Below are 20,082 nucleotides of genomic sequence, written 5' to 3' on the forward strand. Positions count from 1 at the left end.
GTTTAACAAAATTGACCTTTTGGTTTTAAATATTTTGTAATTTTTTTATTTTTAAGAAAAGATTGAAAAAAAGAAAAGAAAAGAGTCATAGGCCGACGCGTACTTTTGATTTTACGATTTAATTATAAAAAAACGTGATAAGAAATGTATTTTTTATTCTTGAAATTATTGATTTATTATTTATTTTCTTTAAAAATAATAATAATAATAAAACATCAGGGGATGCGAGAGATATAGCCAATACCAAAAGAAACGAAAGAAAACATTCTTTCTATAATTTTTTTAGAAAAAACGTTTGGTGTAGTGAAAGTCGTACTCCTTTTAAAAAAAAAAGCATCCAAGTACAATAAAAAAGGAAAAGAATGGAATAGAGATGACATACCTTTTTAACTTCTAGAATTCCCTAGTGCTTCCTTGGTGGTTGCAGTTGACAGAACCCTTATGTCTCAAAACCTATTTTTCTCTATACTTTCTCTTTCAATCTCTATTATCTCTAGGTCTTTTTCTCTAATTTTTTCTCCTCATTTTTTTCTATCACAGAGTGCGTATTTATATACACACATTGTAATATTATTGTGATCTTGCTTTAATGGCGAATCAAACGACAATTAGCAAAATAGGGAAAGAAATGGTCTTGATTGCAAGAAAAATAAATCAAATAATATTCAAGACAAAGATTATAATAATTGTTAGAAAAGTTGCCCATTTTAAAGAAGGGGTCTTATTTGTCTCTTCAAGAAGAAACTGATGCAACAAATTATATCAATATATTTTTAATTATTGTTTAACATTATTATCATAATATTGATTCAAATTATTACCATATTAAATTAATATTTCAAAAAACATTCTAAAGTTATGTGTCCTGCATTAAAGAAGATTATTTTATTTCTTTCTTTTCCTTTTTTTTTTGCCCAACATTAATTATTATTTTCTTATCCTTTAATTTTAATTATTTATTTTCCCAAACGAAATTGGGTGTTGACACATTCCATATCATGTTTTATTCCTATTTTTGAATCCAACAAAACTATTTTCAAATTAAAATTTACAAACCTATTCTAAAACTACTAGAAAACAATCATTTTGTAAAATTATAACCAAATAAGTCTTTACAAACAACATAAAACTTACAAACAAAGAAAGAACAATTGGAATTTTACTACAAACGAAGAAATTTTATTCTCTACTAAAACTAAAATATTGAAAAAGATTCTTCTTATGCATTCCTAACGAAAATTAACGTAGAAGAGATGAAAATTTTGCTTCAATTTTTGTTTTATCATCCAATAAATTTGTGTTGTCATGTAAGTAGTATAATTTAGAATGAGAGAAATAACATGTGTTGCCATCAATATATTTGAAGTTTGAAATGGAATAAACATGGTTTTAAAGAAAAGAAAGAATGATCACATGATTTATATTTCAATACAAAATTTTTGTTTTGCAGTACATGGTGATAGCAACCAAGTTCATATAGTTCAAATTTAGAGTGTTGACACGTTAACAGTGAAGACTTTGTTTTATAGACAGATATAGAAGAAGATATTGAGTTGCCCTTTTTTATGGGTTATCTTGGTTCCTTCACTGTCATCGTAGAGGCTAAGTTAGGACATTTAATAGGCCCAATTGGTCAATGGTTACAAAAAGCCTAGTTGTTTCTCTAGATGATTGACTATGTTATGGGTCCCAAGTTTTAGTGGCCTTTTTCAATGACCTATAAAATGTTTCAAAACGGAAAATCAGAGAAGGATAATTGACAGTGGGAAAAAAATGAAGGTCAATTTCCAATAAAATAAATGTGTCTGTAAAACCATTGCGGAGAATAAAGCTTGAGTGAATAGCTTGGTTTTTCTATCTTTTTCAACAATATCGGCTCATATTGGTTGAATATTCAAAGGGGAAAAGAGTAATTTAATTAATGAAATATGAGTTTATGCTTCATGTTATTTTTCACACAAAATCCAATTTAGTCTTAACTAGTTAGCATGACGTCTTTGACTCCTTATCTTGCTCAAAGATTCAGCTTTACTAAGCAATAGACATCTTTGACTCCTTAACTAACTCAAAAAATTGAACTTTGCTAAGCAATAATGATAATAATGAATGTAATAATCTTCTACATACTTAACACTGTTTTTTTCTAATTTGGAATTGGAACTTAATAATTGGGAAAAACATACACCAAGACATGTATATTACCCTTTTACTGAATTTTAAATTTAGAAAATATAATTAACAAAATTAAAATTTTGTTCTTAAATTAAAATTTCACTTTAGTACTAAACGTTTTGGTGATTAAGTGGGTGCATGTTTGTGATGAAGATGATTAATAGTGTAATGGATAAAGGTTTATTTGATTACTAGTGACTTTATAGTTTAATATATAGGTGTCTGAAATAAAATGAATAAACAAAATAAGGATTAAGTGATTAATGAGAAGTTTACATGGACATATTGAAAGTTTTGGATAATGGCTAAAGTCTAAGTCCAGAGCATAAAGGAATTTTACTTCATAATTTTGTGAGACATTTCATGATAAAATTATTTTACAAAAAAAAAAAACACAAATTACAAAGATTTTTTAAGTGTCTAAAATATTTATCCTTTGTGTTCTTAATGGATTTGGAATGTGTATCGATAAGACACATGTCAAGATTCTAGGAAAATTTTTGTCTGGCAAGTTAGTAAGGACAAAAAAAATTCATATACAAAATTTTTTCTAAGTCCATAAAAGAATTGATGATCTTTTTAGGAGTATATAAAAAAGTACGATTAAGTTATACTTCTTGATTGAGTTCTTTATATAAAACTAAAGAGATAGGGTCATTGTGTCCAAGTATTGGAAGAGGCATGACAAATAATTATATCATAAAAGAGAAGTCACAATGGTTATATGACTTGAATGTCCATTATGGGCAAAACTGTCGCATGGATTAAAGTCTCTTCATAGACCGAGTAAGTACACAAATCCTCCTAAATTCAAAAATTTGATAGACATAATATGTCATCTTGTTGGAAGACAACTTGCCCTTTGACCAAGTTTCATCTAACTTGTGTAGGTAAAAAAGACTTTATAGTGGTAGTAATTGACCATTTGCTCAAGTTGAAGTCAAATTTATGTGTAGATGCATGACCTTTTGGTCAAGCTCTAAGCGAATCTCTATGACCGAGAAGAAGTTACTTTCTAGGACTTAATTGTCTTAATTTGTCATGTTACTTATCCTTTGCATTTTTGTGTTGCATTAACGAGGGGTTTTGGATTATGATTTCTTTTGGCAAGTGAAATAATACTTCATTAAATGAATATGACTTTGCTACTCACATGTTATCACCCTAGTGATTGTTGAGGGGATGTGAAGCACCAAGGGTCAACTTTCTTGGAGGGAAATATCGCTTGAAAAAGACTTTTATTTTAAAACTCCATGACTCCCTACATTTCGCTTTTATTTTTTCTTACTTGCCTCATGTTTCCTCTTCTTCAAGTTATCTTCTCCTTTGCAACTCTCTGCATTTCCATCTTCAAGGTTTTCTCCTCAGGCCATTCCTAAAATTTGATTCAAGCCTACGTCTCTGCTTCTTTGCTATTAGGTATGTCTTCTTCATCCAACTCTTGTTTAGGTCACCCTCTAATAGAAAGGGAGGTTACCCTATGGATGAGTAATAACACCTCATTTCAGATTTGTGGCAAAACTATTTTCGAACAGAAAAGGACTAAACCCCAACAGCTAAATTGAAGCAGTACAGGAAAATGGATGGTAATGGTTTTGTAGAAACGAAGGAAGTCACATCACTAGGAGGAGGTTTCAAGATAAGTGAGAAAGATATGCCGCTTTGAATGCTAACACTCAAAGATAAGGACCGAAGTCCTAAAGAACACAGATTATCGTCACACCACTCTACGATTATCGTCAGATCACTCAAATCAACACTCGAGATAAGTGAATCTTTGAAATTTATCACACCACCCACTATAGTTGTGATATAAGTGAGAATCTCCAAAAAATAAAAATGTGTCATCACCTCGCCACTCACAATTGCATGAGGTAGTATTCATCACTCCAACCCCAAATCCAACTTTTGTTTCACATCAGGCTCCACTTCATTTGTTCTAAAAGAAGAAAAAAACATCTTGATGCATTGCCAATTTGCAGAGGTTACTTTGGTTGTTGCCACCACATGGACCATGAACTTGATGATGTCTTAACTTTGGATGAAAGGTCCAAATTCTGAATCAGAACAAGACAAAAAATTATGCAGCTTCTAATTCATCAATTTTGTTTGCTACATTGGCCAACATTTAGAAGTAATTCCACTTCAAGCCACGTGCCTATGCGAAAACTTTAATTTCTCAATATATATAATAGTGCACTGATTTGTCACACACCAGAACATGTCATACTACTGGAACATGCCAACTTTATAATTGGATTGATTACAGTCACCTCAAGAACCAAAAGTGAGTTGTTGTTCAACTGTTTTAATGTTTCAACAAAACTTTTCTACTAGTCTTGTACACCGAATCTCGTGGCAGCTGCCTCAAAGCAAAACAACTGCTTCCATACACACCAGACCTGCCCACACCATTTCACCAATATCAGAACAACCTGTCAATGTAGTCATTTAATCCACTATAAACTGAACTATAAGTTGGTGTGCACGGAACAAGGAAAAACCAACATGAAGCACCAATAAGTGCACATCTACAACACCAAAGGAAACCAAGCCACATCAAATTCTTCAGCTTCTAAATCTCACCAAACCCACAACTCTTACTAAAACACCACTCTAGATTGCACTATAGAAATGGAAATTGTAGGTTTAACAAAATTTTTCTTGATGATTGCTGCAACCAAATTAACGTGCTAATCAATATTTTGCCTGACTGCTGCCACCGACTGAACCAAAAATGGTTGTTATCCCAACTGATTGATGGATCACGAACTAACACTTGGACTATAAAGGCATATAGCCAATTTAGCTTACTATATCTATATGACCTTGCAGCCACAAAATTGGGTATTGTCACTGCATAAAAATAAAAAAATTTGTTGTTGTCCAAGCTATTTGATGAATCTAGAAATTACACTTGCACTCTTTAAAGTTGGTCTTGTTGTTGGCACCGCTTGGAGAAAACAATCATTGGTTCCATTTACATAAGTTCAGTTGGCTTTAGTGCTAATTAATTGGTTGTGGTCACCACGCGTATCTAAGCTAGCTACTATGCACCAATAGTTCCTTTTATTTGTACTGGCTTGCAATGTACCAACACGTTGAAGTTGGACAACTTCCCTGCACTTAATTCACACTAGCTTTTATAGAGGACCAACTTTATGCATAACCAACTTGTGGACGCCAATCACTAACCTCAAAGATTCCCACAATAACATGGTCTCCAACTTTCACTAATTCAATCAGTACACTCAATCTTAAAGCATAATGCACACTGCTAGCCAATTGAGTGGACCAACCATTTTAGATCCAACCACTGAATCAACTCAAAATGAACCAACTTTTAACTTCAATCACCACAACAACTAAAAGATGAACTGAGTTCCACAACATGCCAATTGCTCATCCCATTTCTTGTGTCAACTTAAATTGAACCACAATATAGTGGAACAAATTCAAGATGCAATTTCCACTATGCAACAGATTTTTCCAGTTGAACCCAAATTATGTTCAATTGCCACCGTGGATTGATACTTACTAGACCAGGCAACACACACGTGGATAGGGAGGATTGAGACCAAAACTAAAACAAAACACTAAGCCACTTCAACAGATGTAATTGATGTTGTTCCCACCGCTTCAATTGAGCCTTCTCACTCGTTAAACTACTGAAAGTATGGTTCAAATAAGCTTTAATGACTTTTGTTAAAATAAACTCTTTATTGATGCAATATCAAAAGCACGTGGAATTAAACCATGAATGTTTTAGTACGTTCCATCAATAACCCTTTCTTTGGTTATCTTGGGTTATTATCTTTCATAATGGTTTTATGTGTAATTAAGTGAAGAATAACTTTATTTGTGTTGTTCAGTATGTATAGATGTGCTTGCAAGACTTTTTCACAAGATTTGGTTATCATATTTACTCCTCAGAAGCATTTACTTATAAAACACATGTTCTGCCATGATCTACGTGGCATGCCTATTAGGTTTGCTTTTCTCATGTACTCAAAACACAACTCAATACTTTCTTTAACGATATATCTTTTAATCATCGAAGCTTCTAGAAGATATTGGCTTTTTACATATCCTTTCAAAATTTTCCTATAACCTAATGAACAAGTAAATGTAACATGATGTCAAAAAAGGATGAAAGGAAAAACATCTTTAATTGACACAAGAGGATACAATATCACCTTGTAGTTCATCTAACTTTACGATATCAATAATTTTACTACAAATTGAAGAGAAAAATGAACACAAACGAGTTATAATTTGTCTAACATTTTTGGATAAAATTTCATGAATAGACACTAATAAAAATTGTTGCATTAAGATGTTGAATTTATGAAACTTCAGGCCAACAAGCTTCAATTTTTGCATCAACACTAAACTGTTAAAATTTGAAGAGTATCCTTGTGGTACCTTGATACTATTTAGTAAAAGCTTATCATCTATTGTTTGGACACAGTGTAACATACAGGAAGCAAAAAAATATGCTTACTAACCACCCTTGGTGCTAAGTATTCTCAAATCTTCATTTCAAGAAAATCCAAATGAGCATTTATCCCCATCCTTTTTCCTTCCCTGAATGTTAAAAAGTGTATCAATCAAGCTATCGCACATATTCTTCTATACATGCATTACTAGATAGATTCATTTCATCCGTAGCTAAACTAAGCCAAAGATTTCTACATTCTTGAGCGAATTAAGAAAATCCTAGTTATATTTTTCCATTGTATTTAATAAGCTAGATGATAAAGTAGTTTGTCACGTCTTTTCTCATTTGTATGTTATCTAAGTTTTTTAGTGACTTTTCGATTTGTAAACATATACTTAAATCTGGGTATGATTAGAAGGTACCAAACTACTTTCAAAGAGGGGCCATCTTTTTCCATCTCTTGATTATCTTCATGGTTTTTTTTTGCTTGTAGTGTACACTTCAAACATTTTTTCAACCCTTCAAATTATTTCTTGTCTAATATGTAATCATTAGAACATGCATGTATCATTTTATACACCATACCCATCGGATAAAGAATTTTCTTGGCCTCGTAATTATGAGTAGGTAATTTATTTCCATTTGAATCATTTAATTCAACAAAAAAATAATTATATGAAACCTTTATCAATTCACCCATTACTTGCCTTCAAATTCATTAGCTTTAACATTATTTGACAACTGCGTGAACGTAATTGAACCAACATACAACAAAGCCTCTGCATCAATAGACATTATTTCATACACATACGCTTGGGACAAAACTTTTGCACAATATCCTCTAATTGGTCTTCCTCCAACTGAGCTTTCATAGTGGACTTGACAAAATGTTCAATTGAGAGATAATTGGAAAATCTATTAATTCATTGTGTCATATTCAAGTTGTATAACTTTGAAGGAAACCATCACATAAAAGATGCTCCCTAATTTTGGTTATATACAACTTCCTCTCATTCAAATAGTTGACACAAGGACATATAAACTTGATGTCATCACCACTTTTACCCTTATTCGTTGTGTAAGTTGTATAGATTTTTCTACTTCTCTATCATACTTAGTACTCATACGTGATGAATTAATCCTATAAGCAACCTCTCACAATATATGCTTCAATTAACTTAGAAACGATGCCTATACTTTGCAAATAATTTCAAAATTGTTATTGCATTTTTAAAGGCTTTGTTTTTGTTAAAAGCATAACATATTACGTATAGTTAAATATGCTTTTTGTACTAGTTTTCACATATACCAAAGGCACATTTTAATAAATTCATTCTCAAACCATGCTTTCTCATTCTTTAGAAAGCTTTCCTCAAATTAATCACAATATCATCAATATAAACTTGCATAAAATCACTAATCAAATCATGAAAAATTAAATTCATAGCCCTTTGATAAGTGACTCCAACATTTTTCAATTCAAAAAGCATCATTACTTACTCATATGTTCCTAATGCTCTAAAGCATCGAAAATCCATTTCCAAAATGTTATTCTCAGTTATAAGTATCTAGTTATACCTAGAGTACTGATCTAATAAACTTAGCATTTAATTTCCTACTATTTCATTAATTAACATTTTAGCAATATGCATACATATTCATCGAGCTGATCTTGTGACTTAAATTTCCTCATACTTGAAGTAATTGGCTTCTTAAATCCTAATGGACCATTATCATAAAAACAATTTGTTAGAATTGAAGGTCCTGGTAGAACAAAACCATGAGGGGAGTTAATTGGTTTATAGTTGAAACTTTAACTTTTTAAAACTTCTAAACCAATTTAAAAATTTTTTTCTTAAGAAGGATGAGAATCTTAAGTTGCAATTGATTTTGTACAAAGTTAAAATTGATTGTTTCCCCCTTAATTTGAAAATAACTAACCACTTTCGAACATGTTAGTGGGAAAATTTTTCTATGATGGCTAGATTTTGATTTCTCTATAAAAGGATTATCATAGGCTATTTTATACATAACATAGGATATACATAAACATACTTACAACATCAAAAACACAATTGTAGCTTTCAATCTCTATTTTTCATAATCTGTTTTTCAAAAACTCTCCAAGATAGATTTTTGTGATAAGGTAGTATTGTTGCTATGACTCAAAGTTTGGTTTCATACCTTCAAGTTTAGTTGACAGAATGTTCTTTCATATCTTGTAAGTTGTTCAAGGGATATGTGTGTTTTCATTCCTTGTGTGTGTCAATGGAGGTGGTTGTGTTTTATGTTTGTTTGTTTTATTTCATCTCTTAAGGTATTTCAAGAGAGGTATAATTTTCATTTCTTATGGCAATTCAAGGAAGGTGATTCATGTCTTGTAGTGATTCAAGGGAGATGGTTTGATCTCTTGTGGTTTCAAGAGAGGTTGAATATCATTCTCTATAGAAATTATAGAAAATGTATATTTTATCTTGATTGTGTTTTTGCATGTTTCACTTGTGCTTAGTGGTTGTAAAATCAAGTTCAAAATAGTGATTAGTGATCATCTTATTTGAGGTTATTGCAACTCGATGTAGAATTTGTTTTGATCTGAACCTATATAAAAATTATTACTCAAATTTCTCTATCCTTAGAATATTTTATGTAGTAAGTTATAATTGTATAAATTTGTTGCAATAACTCTAGTATTTAAATATGAATTGTGTTTGATTCTAAAATTAGTTTCTGAATTGATGAAAAGTTTTAAAAAGTGAAGTTTTCAACCACAAACCAATTCACACCACCTCTTGGTTTTGTTATATCAAGACATTCAATTCTAACCTAATCCACTAGATTCCTACTTATATCTTATAACTCAATTGAGTCATATGTTTTATTCATATTATTTCCTACACTACTACTTATACTTCCCTGAACACTTTTAAAGCTTGTTTCTCCAACATAAGCTTTCAACTTGGTCAAGAAAGACCCTTATCAACCTTTACCTTTGGCCATTTCGAGGTTGGCCTCCTTTTCCTCTTTAGGCATCAATATGAATCCCTCATCTAGATCCATCTCCACTACCCATAGAATCTGGTACTTCTAAGCATTGAAGTTTGAAGTTGTCTCAAACGTGAATGGCTTCGTCATAACTAGGCTTATCAGAGGATGATCAATTGGATCCACGTAAGCCATGTAGTTGCTCTGATCGCCCAAGATCATCTCTAGGTGACCATCTTGATTCCACATGAACAAATTTTGATGGCTTCTCTAAGGTGTCACTCCCACTTCACATTTTGTAATATGTATACATAAATAAGTAAAATGACAGTACAAGATAATGATCATGCACTTTATTAGTAGAAAAATTAAATGACAATAACTCAATTAAAAATATAAAAAATTGAATGCGCAATGTAACCCATGATGGCCATATTTCTTTTCTCTTTCTCTTCACTTTCTCACCTCAACCTCTCTTCTACTCTTAATTCTTTCTCGTTTCTCATACTTTTCAACATCTAATTGTACCACGATGAAATTGAGGAGCTAAGGAGCATTTTGAACCGATCAAATTTCAAAACTTAGTAAGTTTCTATCTATTCTATAAAATAATCTTCTCTAGTTTTCATGTTGTCTTAGTCATCAATTTTAATGGAGTCAGTTGAGAGAAGTGGTCCTCTCAGCTTGATTTACCATATACTAAATTTTTGTCTTGTTTGGATAACCTACTCTAGGTCATTAGTTGTGAGTGACTGTGCTTTTTTAGTTAAGGAACCTTGGTTGAGGAAAGTTATTTTTAAGTAAGGAAAGATGATGATATTTTTGTATATGTTATGTTTTGATTTGATAAATTAATTTGTAGAGTAAGGATGTGTTGGTATGTCTGATTGACTTTAAGATTAGTTGAAATAGCCTAAAATTAATGTATGTTAAATTTAGCATGATTGGATGTGATTGAAATGGTAGTGAAATTTATTTTGAGTCAAATAATCTTATATGTACAAGATTGATAAAATTGTATGGTGAATTGATTTGTGTTATTGAATGTAGCGGTGAAATCATAAGGTGTGTCTATGTTTGATGATTGATGATTGATGATTGATGAATTACCTAGGATACATCACTTTGTCAATTTAGTTCACACAATGTATTTTAAACTCGTATGGAAGGATGACAAGTTGTGGTAAAGGTGTATCTTATGTTACTTAGAGATTGGGTATTGTGTTATACAACAAATGGGTTAACTGTTTTGTTTCTTTTATGTATGGATGTGCGATATGAATGAGAAGGATAATGATGTTCAATGGTGTTGGTGATGATTTTTTTATTTTACTTTAAGATGGTGTTAGAAGTATGGCTAACTCTTGTATTAATGTGGTTAATTCTAAGGAGAATTGGCATATTTTCCAATGTTATGGTATGTATTGAGTGAGAGGCCCAATTGTGAAGTCATTCTAATTCTACAAAACTCATATCTCACATGGAAAATGAAATTTAGGTGGTAAGAGTTAAAAGAGGTTCTTGTAACAAGTTTGATGTGAATGAGCACTATTCTGGTAATGCCATAATGAGCTAACCATGTCATGAATGTCAAGTTGGGATGGGCCAGAACCATTTATTTCCATTAGGTTGAAAAGGGTAAGGTTCATTAATTACATTAGGTTAGGAGGGGTTAGGTCTTTAATTACATCACATTATGGTATTTCATGATAGGTGTAGAACTTCATAAGTATTCCGCTGAATACATGTTATTTCAAAACTGAGTCTAGATTGTGTCAATGTCTTAATCAATGGTATATTGTTATTGTATGATATGATTATAAGTATTTTAAATTTTTATATTGATAGGTGTTTAAGCACAAAACTTGTTAAAATTTCACTAGTTTATCTTGTATTTTTGTTGTGTTATAGTTTGTCTACCTATTATGGTCATATATTATATATTTATTATATATTAGTAGAGAATAGTACGAATGAGATATGAAGATAAGAACGTTAAAGATTTGCTAAAATAATTATAACTTTGTTTATATAGATTTTTTTTTTATTTATGGAAATTTTATGTATATGAAAGTTTTAAATTATAATTTTTGAATGTGAATTATATTATATACTTATAAATATAATTATGCTTAATACTTAATTTATAATATTTTAAATTTGTATAGTTATCCACTTAATTGAAATATTACATTCGGTATATTTTAAAAAAGTATAATAAAATCTTAATAAAAAAATACCGAAATTTATAGAAGTTAAAACTTAATTAAATCTATATTAATTGGTCTCTTATTTTTTATATTTTATTTAGTTTCACGATTCATTATTTTAATATATTTAATTTTAAGCTTTATATATTTAAAGTTCAATATCTTCATAATTTAAATTCGTTAATATTTAAAATCAGTTCTCAATTTCATCTTAGTAACCCTTTTCCACCTCCACATGCAATCACACACAACCCCTTCCTTATTCTCCCAAGTGCACTCACACCCATATCCAACATTTTCTTTAACAAAATGACACAAAAAGACCTCCAATAATAAAATGAAAATATTTTTTGTGTTGCTCTTTATTAATGTTGGCTCTTTTAGGTTGTTACTCCGAAGAGTAACATTAGGTGTTTTCTGTTTCTCTGATAGGGATCTTTTAGTTCCCCCTCACCGGGTTCCTTATATAAAGGTCTTCCGGTTTTATTTCTTTGTAAGTAACACATTCAGCTTTCAATAATAAACAGTTTTTACCTTTACGATTGCTCTCACCTCTTCCGCGCTTCTTCTTTCTCTCTTCTGTTTCTGGTTTTCTTTCCCGTTGGTTGATCTCTTGTCTCCTTCGTTGCCGGACCACCATGGATGTCTTGTTGATGAAGATCTCTCTCGAACACGCCTCGAATGTCGCTGTCTCACCTAACCTCTGAGTTTCGAGACTTCTCGAGGAAGCCTTACTTCTTTTGCTTTGGGCTCGAAAGGCTTTTGGGCCTCTTCTTTTCTTTTGGGCCATTTCACAATATGGCATCAGAGCAGGTTGCGAACCTGTTCTGGCTACGTTTTCCGTTGCAATCTTGACTGTTTCTGCTTCTGGGTGTTCTTTCTTCGTTTGCTATCTCTGCCATGGCCAATACGGAACAAACCAACAATCCTTCCAGCCCCTATTATCTTCACCCGGGAGAAAACCCAGGTATTTCACTTATTTCACAGATTCTTGATGAATCAAATTATACTTCTTGGAGCAGAAGTATGAGAAGGGCGCTATTATCCAAAAACAAGCTGAAGTTTATAAATGGAGAGATCAAGAAACCGAAAAGAGAGGATGCTCTTTATGATGCTTGGGAAAGGAATAATATGATGGTATTGTCTTGGATTATCAAGACTCTCTCGGTTCACATAGCTGAAAGTGTTGTCTATGTTGAAGATGCTCAAGAACTATGGGAGGAGTTAAAAGAGAGGTTCTCAAAGGGAGACCATTTCAAATTTTCAGATTTGCTGCAAGAAATTCACTCCATCAAGCAAGGGGAGAGAACTGTGAATCAGTATTTCACATATTTGAAAATACTGTGGGAAGAACTCGAATTTTTGAGACCCATTCCTAGTTGTAGCTACAAGATTCCTTATAGCTGTGATCTTTCAAAAGCTGGGCACAAATATAGGGAGATGGAACATGTTATATGTTTCTTGAAAGGCCTAAATGATTGCTATAATACTGTTAGAACGCAGATTTTGCTAATGGAACCCCTACCCAACATTAATCGGGTCTTCTCCCTCATCATACAACAAGAGAGGCAAGAAAGGCAAGAAAAACATGAATCTGGACACACTAGCCAGACTGAAATTAAGGTGCTTGCCAGCAACACTGACAAACAAAGTAATTGGAAGAATGATCAAAACTGGAAGGGCTATGGACGTGGTTTTTCTGGTCGTGGACAAGGAAGGGGCAGAGGAAGAAATCCTAACCAAGGAAAGCAATGTTCCTATTGCCATAAAATGAATCATACCATTGAGGAATGTTATTCTAAACATGGATATCCTCCATGGTACAAGAAAGGTGATAATAGCGGACAGAACAGCTTTGCTCAGAATCAGTGGGGAAATACTAATGTTTGCACCACTACAGCTGACCCACAAAACAACCAACACTCACAGAGTAATCAACAAAGCAATTTTAACAGCATTCAAAGTACTTTCACTCCAGAACAAATGAAAAGACTTCTCGAAATGTTAGACAGCACAGAAAAGTCCTCACACAGTGTCAGTCAAATTCACAAAGATATCATAGAGGATANACAAGGTATGTTTTCCTGGATAATGGACACAGGAGCTACAGATCATGTTACCCATGATAAAAATTCATTCACAACATTTTATAAAATCAAACCTATATCTGTTAGATTACCAAACAAATCCACTGTCACAGCCCATTATGCTGGAACAGTGCAGTTTTCTCCAAATTTTACTATTTTCAATGTTTTATACATACCAGATTTCACTTTTAATCTAATATCTGTCCAATCCTTGACTAAAGACACAAATTGCATACTAACTTTCTCTTCTGAGTTATGTAAAATACAGGACAGAACCACATTGAGGATGATTGGATGTGTTAAAGTATATAATGGGCTCTACTACTTACAAAATGCTGCAAAGGAACCTAACTCTTATGCAGAGGCCAGAGGAAGTCTTGAATGGGTTGATGCTATGAACAAAGAAATTAAAGCCTTGGAGTACAATGGAACCTGGTTCTTGACTAAATTACCTCCTGGTAAGAAAGCTATAGGCTGTAAGTGGGTTTACAAGATCAAACATAGAGCTGATGGGACTGTGGAGAGGTATAAATCTCGGTTAGTTGCAAAAGGATATACCCAACAGAGGGTATAGATTATCTTGATACATTTTCACCAGTGGCTAAACTTACCACTATGAGATTACTTTTAGCTCTAGCCGCATCAAAGAAATGGTTTCTGCAGCAACTTGATGTTGACAACGCATTCCTACATGGAGATCTAAATGAGGATGTTTACATGGATCCTCCACCAGGTTTGAATATTAATACTGAAGGGCAGGTTTGTAAACTAACAAAATCCTTGTATGGCCTAAAGCAGGCCAGCAGATAGTGGTTTGAAAAACTATCCAGTTTTCTTATGTCTGCAGATTACATTCAGTCTAAGTCTGATCATTCTTTATTTGTTAAGAAAACCCACACCAATTTTACAGCTTTACTTGTATATGTTGATGATATTGTTTTAGCAGGGAACTCTATCATAGAAATCACTCATATAAAGACTCTTCTAGACCAACAGTTTCACATAAAAGATCTTGGAGAGCTTAAATACTTTCTTGGCTTCGAAGTTGCCAGATCTAAAAGCGGGATACATCTTTATCAAAGGAAGTATGCCCCAAACATCTTAGAAGAAACGGGAATGATGGGTAGCAAACCTAGCTCCACCCCCTTTCTGAGTAACAACAATTTCTTATACAAGACAGAGAATTACATGGAAGATCCTAGTATCTATCGAAGACTTATAGGGAAGCTCTTCTATCTCATTAATACTAGACTGGATTTGTGTTTTACTGTTAATCTCCTTAGTCAATTTATGCAAAAGCGCACTAATTTTCACTACCAGGCTTTGTAGCACGCCCTGAGATACATCAAGGCCAGTCCCTCTGAAGGGCTTTTCTTCCCTGCAGACTCTAGCATTCAGATAAAAGGGTTCAGTGACTCTGACTGGGCCACTTGTCCCAATACGCGTAGATCCACTACCGGATACTGTGTCTTCCTAGGAGCATCTCTTGTTTCATGGAGGTCAAAGAAACAGAGCATTGTTTCTAGGTCATCCACAGAGGCTGAATATTGCGCCTTAGCTGCTATCGTTTGTGAAATGTAGTGGCTGCATTACATTCTCCAAGACCTTCACATTCAACCCGAAGCTGATGTTGTCCTTTACTGCGGCAACAGTTCTGCAAGGCACATCGCCCATAACCAAAGCTTCCATGAGCGCACGAAACACATTGAGCTGGACTGCCATGTCGTTCGCGAGAAGATTCAATCCAAGTTCTTACGTTTACTGCCTATTAGATCAGAGGACCAACTTGCTGATNTTTTCACCAAGTTCCCTCACCGCACACGGTTCAAATCCATTATCCCCAAGCTTGGCTTAGTGAATATCCACCATCCAGCTTGAGGGGAGGGTATTAATGTTTGCTCTTTTAGGTTGTTACTCCGAAGAGTAACATTAGGTGTTTTCTGTTTCTCTGATAGGGATCTTTTAGTTCCCCCTCANCGGGTTCCTTATATAAAGGTCTTCCGGTTTTATTTCTTTGTAAGTAACACATTCAGCTTTCAATAATAAACAGTTTTTACCTTTACGATTGCTCTCACCTCTTCCGCGCTTCTTCTTTCTCTCTTCTGTTTCTGGTTTTCTTTCCCGTTGGTTGATCTCTTGTCTCCTTCGTTGCCGGACCACCATGGATGTCTTGCTGATGAAGATCTCTCTCGAACACGCCTCGAATGTCGCTGTCTCACCTAACCTCTGAGTTTCGAGACTTCTCGAGGAAGCCTTACTTCTTTCGCTTTGGGCCCGAAAGGCTTTTGGGCCTCTTCTTTTCTTTTGGGCCATTTCACAATACTCTTTTTGACAAGAGGAAAAAGTAAATAACTATTTTCTCAATGCAAACAGGTCGAGTTGAAGCTACATTTTAGGATAGAGTTCCTAAAATGAAATCGTTTGCACATTTGTATAATTTATTTTAGTTTTGTATGCATAGGTCTATAATGATAACAAAATAATTGAAACATCAAATGCATGCTTCAAATTCGATTTATTGTGATAAGATGTGAACTATATACTATTCAGAATCTTCATTTGCTAATTGTGAATGAGAGAAGAAATCAATATCTCATCAATGAGGCTAGAAATCTCTTCTCTACAGTTCTATTGTTATGCTATAGGAACAAGAACAAAAGAGAAAAAAAAAAGATCCTCTTGTTGGAAGTCTCACATTGACTAAAGATAAGACCAAATTATAATATATAAGTGAGGTGCAANCCTCACCTTACAAGCCGGTTTTGTAGGGTTGAATTAGGCTTAAACTCCACTTTTAAAATGGTATCAGAGGTATGGTTAGAGCTTATCCTAGCGATACCCATTAATATCTTGTCTCACGCTCGAGATGTATATACTTCGGCGTGAGAGAAGTGTATGTATATACCTCGGCGTGAGGGGGATGTGTTCGAACCCACTTCTAAAACCTCTTACAATGTGACCACATATTGAACATGTTTAACGCTACTCATCTTGAAGACGGCAAATCATGAACATGTGATGATGATGAAACCCAAGTAGATAGTACATGAGTGACATCATCCATTACGTGTTCTTTCTCTAAGGATATACACAAAAATTTTAGGAGGGAGAACAAAATCAAAGCGACAACCTTAACCTGCTTCGTGATCCTCAGTTACTATTGTTGGAGAACAGCTATTTCTTGTCCATTCTACATCTTCTGATTAATCTACATTCATTGAGGTAAAGAATAATTACAACAAGCAGTCGACATATCTGGGTTGACACAAACATAGTGTTTGAAAGGGGTTTAAAAAACTGAACCTTAATTGGGTATATGTAGTGACTGCTATCACTACCAAAGACTCTTGTCCAAGCGCCATCAGCAACCTACCTCATCAAACAATTACAATGAGAAAAGTGAGAATATGGGGTTTTACCAAGTGCTACAAAAGGACATGTAATGAAGTTAGAATAGAAACACCAAAGATAATACTATTTCCCTTCTTGTAATTTACTGTCTTGCCAATTAGGCTGCCCCATATGCGCTTCCTTTATACTAGACTTAGTTGAAGTCTTGAACCTAGTGAACAAAATGAAAAGGTTAAATGATTCAGTGGTTCATTTAATGACTTGAATCCAAGCAACCAAGTTCATTGGCCAATATGTTGACAACATCTTCATCGTTATCTTCAGCAGTTGGAATGTCAAATCGACCATCAAATTTCTCACTGAACATCAGTTCTTCCCAAAACTCTTCATCAAGTACTCTATCCAGTCTCTCTTGTGATTCTAGTGCCTCAGGTTCTTCTACCTCCCGGTCTATCCTACCCTTTCCACATCCCTGCATTTCCATAGCTAACTTTTCTAACTCTGACACTCCAAAATCACAATCGCACCCCGCAAATTCCAAGGCCTCAACTTTAACACTGCTCCTTCCTTCACCCCTACTACTTGATTCTCCAATACCTCTAACTCCTTGCTCAATTTGTCTTCTCTTTTTAGTCAAGGCTTCTTCAAGATCCTTTCTCTTCTCTTTCTTTTGGAGTTGGTGTATGAAGGCAGGATTTTTTATTGCTCTAGCTAAGAAAGCCATCATATGTTTCTGCTTGAATTCAGTCACTTGTAACCTTTGCTCCATCTCCTTAATGCACATTCTGGCTTTCTGCTGCTGCTGTCTTAGATTCATAAGCTCCATCATCAACACTATCTTGTCGTGCTTCAAACGATCAACCTCTTTGTCTAATTCAAAACGTCCAACTTCAACACTGTGACTTTGTGTTAGTTGGGAAGGTGTCTTCCTTCTCCTTATGCTTTTTAACAAATGCTTATGCCCTCTGATGAATCCTTCGTTTGCAAACTGCCATCTATCTGGATCAATTTTCCTAAAACCCTGTAAAATTGATCACCACGATCAATATTCCAAACCATCAAAATTGAACAAAGTCACAAACAAAGAATAAATTGGAACTTTATCACAATAACAAACTACTTCAATCATTCCATAACAATGTCCAAAGAAATATTTTCCATTGAAATACGAGGAGAATTAGAGAAATCAAGTGCAATACAATTCACAAAAAACAAACAGAAAGGGTGTATACGTCATCGAAATCGAAAACAAAACCGGTTTCGTGAGTTATTTATAGATTTATGTACTCAAGCAAAATGTTAAACCACATATACGCATTAAAATTTGAAGAAAATAATCAAAGAGATACTGTGATTAGATAATACATACGTAAGTGTTTAGTTGCCTGACAAAGCTTGAGAAATTGCTGTGCTTGAAGTATCTGGGAAGGAGAATTGCAGAGAAGGTATGCGGATCCCAGACCACAAAGCTTGTGCCGTCTCTGCTCCAAGAAATTACGTGGTTGGTAACTGGGTCATCAACAACATCAAAAGTTTTTGTGAGGAATGGTGGTGGTCCAGCGTCATGAAGTCCCTCAATGGGCTTTGGTGGATACTCATTACCTAACTGATATGATGATGATGATGGTGGTAGTGATGATTCCAAGCATTCTTCTTTCACTGGATATATATAATTCATTCTTCAATTTTTCTAATTAACTTAATGGGTTTTGTGGATTTGTTATATGGTTCTAGAACAGATTGGTAACTTGGCCAGTAAGCAAATTTGCACTTAACCATAGAGTATAAAACTGATGAGTATTAAAAGGGAAGAAGGAGAAACTATAACCAGGAGGAAAAGGGAGAAAAAGTACAAATATGTTAGAACGAAGAAAGTATACGGCAGAATCAAAAGGGGATTGAAGAGAAAGGTTATGAATGAAAATGATTAAGTTTTGTTTTGTGGGATAACCCTTTCTCCTTTGAGAAAATAAGTCGTTTATGCAGTTAGAAGGAGTTGGTTGTATCCTACCAAGGAATATAACTGAACCACATAAAGTGAAGAGGACAAGAGGGACTATATAGAAATATATTTTGGATCATACCCATAAAAAATAATGCATTAGAAAGTTCTAGATATGTTGGAAGGATGCTCATTTGTCTTGACACCTTCTTCATGAAGCAATTGGTGGGCCACTGGTTTGGAAAATTCTGGAAGCAAGCATAAGCGATTGGATTTGGATTTCGACTTGGTTGAAACATTCACCATATGATAATATTATTATTTACAAATATTTGATTAGTTAGAGCTACATCTTTTCAGAACCACAAATCACAAGCACAGCAGAAGAAAGAAAGAAAGAGTAGACTTCTCTATATATGCCTGGTCGGTAGGAGTTAAACTAATTCATGATTTTGTGGGACAAAAAACATTACTTAGTATTTCCGTACAATCAATCTCATAAACAACGAACTCAGATCATATATTTTATAGTTTTGGGATATATAGTTAAAATCATCTTTGGATTGATTTTTTATGCATTATATAAGAAATGTGTACATATGGGACATATATAATCAGACTTTTCATATTATAAATACAAAATGCTATTTTGAAGAAAGAAGCATGTGCTAGCGTGACATGGCATCACAGTGCATGTCCATACTCATATTCATGTTATACTAGAAGCATCTTTGTTTTAGATTAGGAGTCCCACCACCACTAGAACAGGCAACTTGCATTTCTTTAATCTGGAAACGATAAGAATAATTGGTTAGCTACGTTCAAGTCCTAATAATGACGCATTGAGACAATAATATACAATTGCATACACATATACCTATATTGATCAGATCAAAG

At 33.7% G+C, this 20,082-nt stretch overlaps 2 protein-coding genes across 5 annotated transcripts; one reads left to right on the plus strand and one right to left on the minus strand.

The window, feature by feature from the left end:
- Positions 1–6,523: 6,523 nt before the first annotated feature.
- Positions 6,524–19,280, minus strand: LOC106772287 (heat stress transcription factor A-7a). 4 transcript variants are annotated; one of them, XR_002669064.1, is made up of 4 exons: positions 18,613–19,280; positions 17,196–18,264; positions 17,023–17,100; positions 6,524–6,759 (listed from the first exon to the last, which is right to left on the minus strand). XR_002669064.1 is itself a non-coding variant. In XM_022784702.1 (2 exons), the coding sequence occupies exons 1-2, from the start codon at positions 18,919–18,921 to the stop codon at positions 17,497–17,499; spliced, it is 1,077 nt and encodes a 358-aa protein (XP_022640423.1). In that variant the 5' UTR covers positions 18,922–19,280; the 3' UTR covers positions 16,859–17,496. The 4 variants fall into 4 exon arrangements, 1 of the variants encoding a protein (XP_022640423.1); XR_002669065.1 differs by lacking the exon at positions 6,524–6,759 and having other exon boundaries at positions 16,859–17,100; positions 18,613–18,752; positions 18,846–19,280; XR_002669063.1 differs by lacking the exon at positions 6,524–6,759 and having other exon boundaries at positions 16,859–17,100.
- LOC106770416 lies at positions 12,706–14,466 on the plus strand. The gene has a single exon (XM_014656228.1). The coding sequence runs from the start codon at positions 12,706–12,708 to the stop codon at positions 14,464–14,466; it is 1,761 nt and encodes a 586-aa protein (XP_014511714.1).
- Positions 19,281–20,082: the final 802 nt, after the last annotated feature.

Source organism: Vigna radiata, chromosome 8 (assembly GCF_000741045.1).
Source record: "Vigna radiata var. radiata cultivar VC1973A chromosome 8, Vradiata_ver6, whole genome shotgun sequence".
NCBI lineage: Eukaryota > Viridiplantae > Streptophyta > Magnoliopsida > Fabales > Fabaceae > Vigna > Vigna radiata.

What these genes read in the sequence shown, in the direction of transcription:
- LOC106772287 (XM_022784702.1), bottom strand. Translation starts at nt 18,921, where the DNA reads ATGAATTATATATATCCAGTGAAAGAAGAATGCTTGGAATCATCACTA. An exon ending in TCAGGCAACTAAACACTTAC is followed by an intron (nt 18,265 to 18,612) that starts GTATGTATTATC and finishes TCAATTTTACAG; the next exon opens with GGTTTTAGGAAAATTGATCC.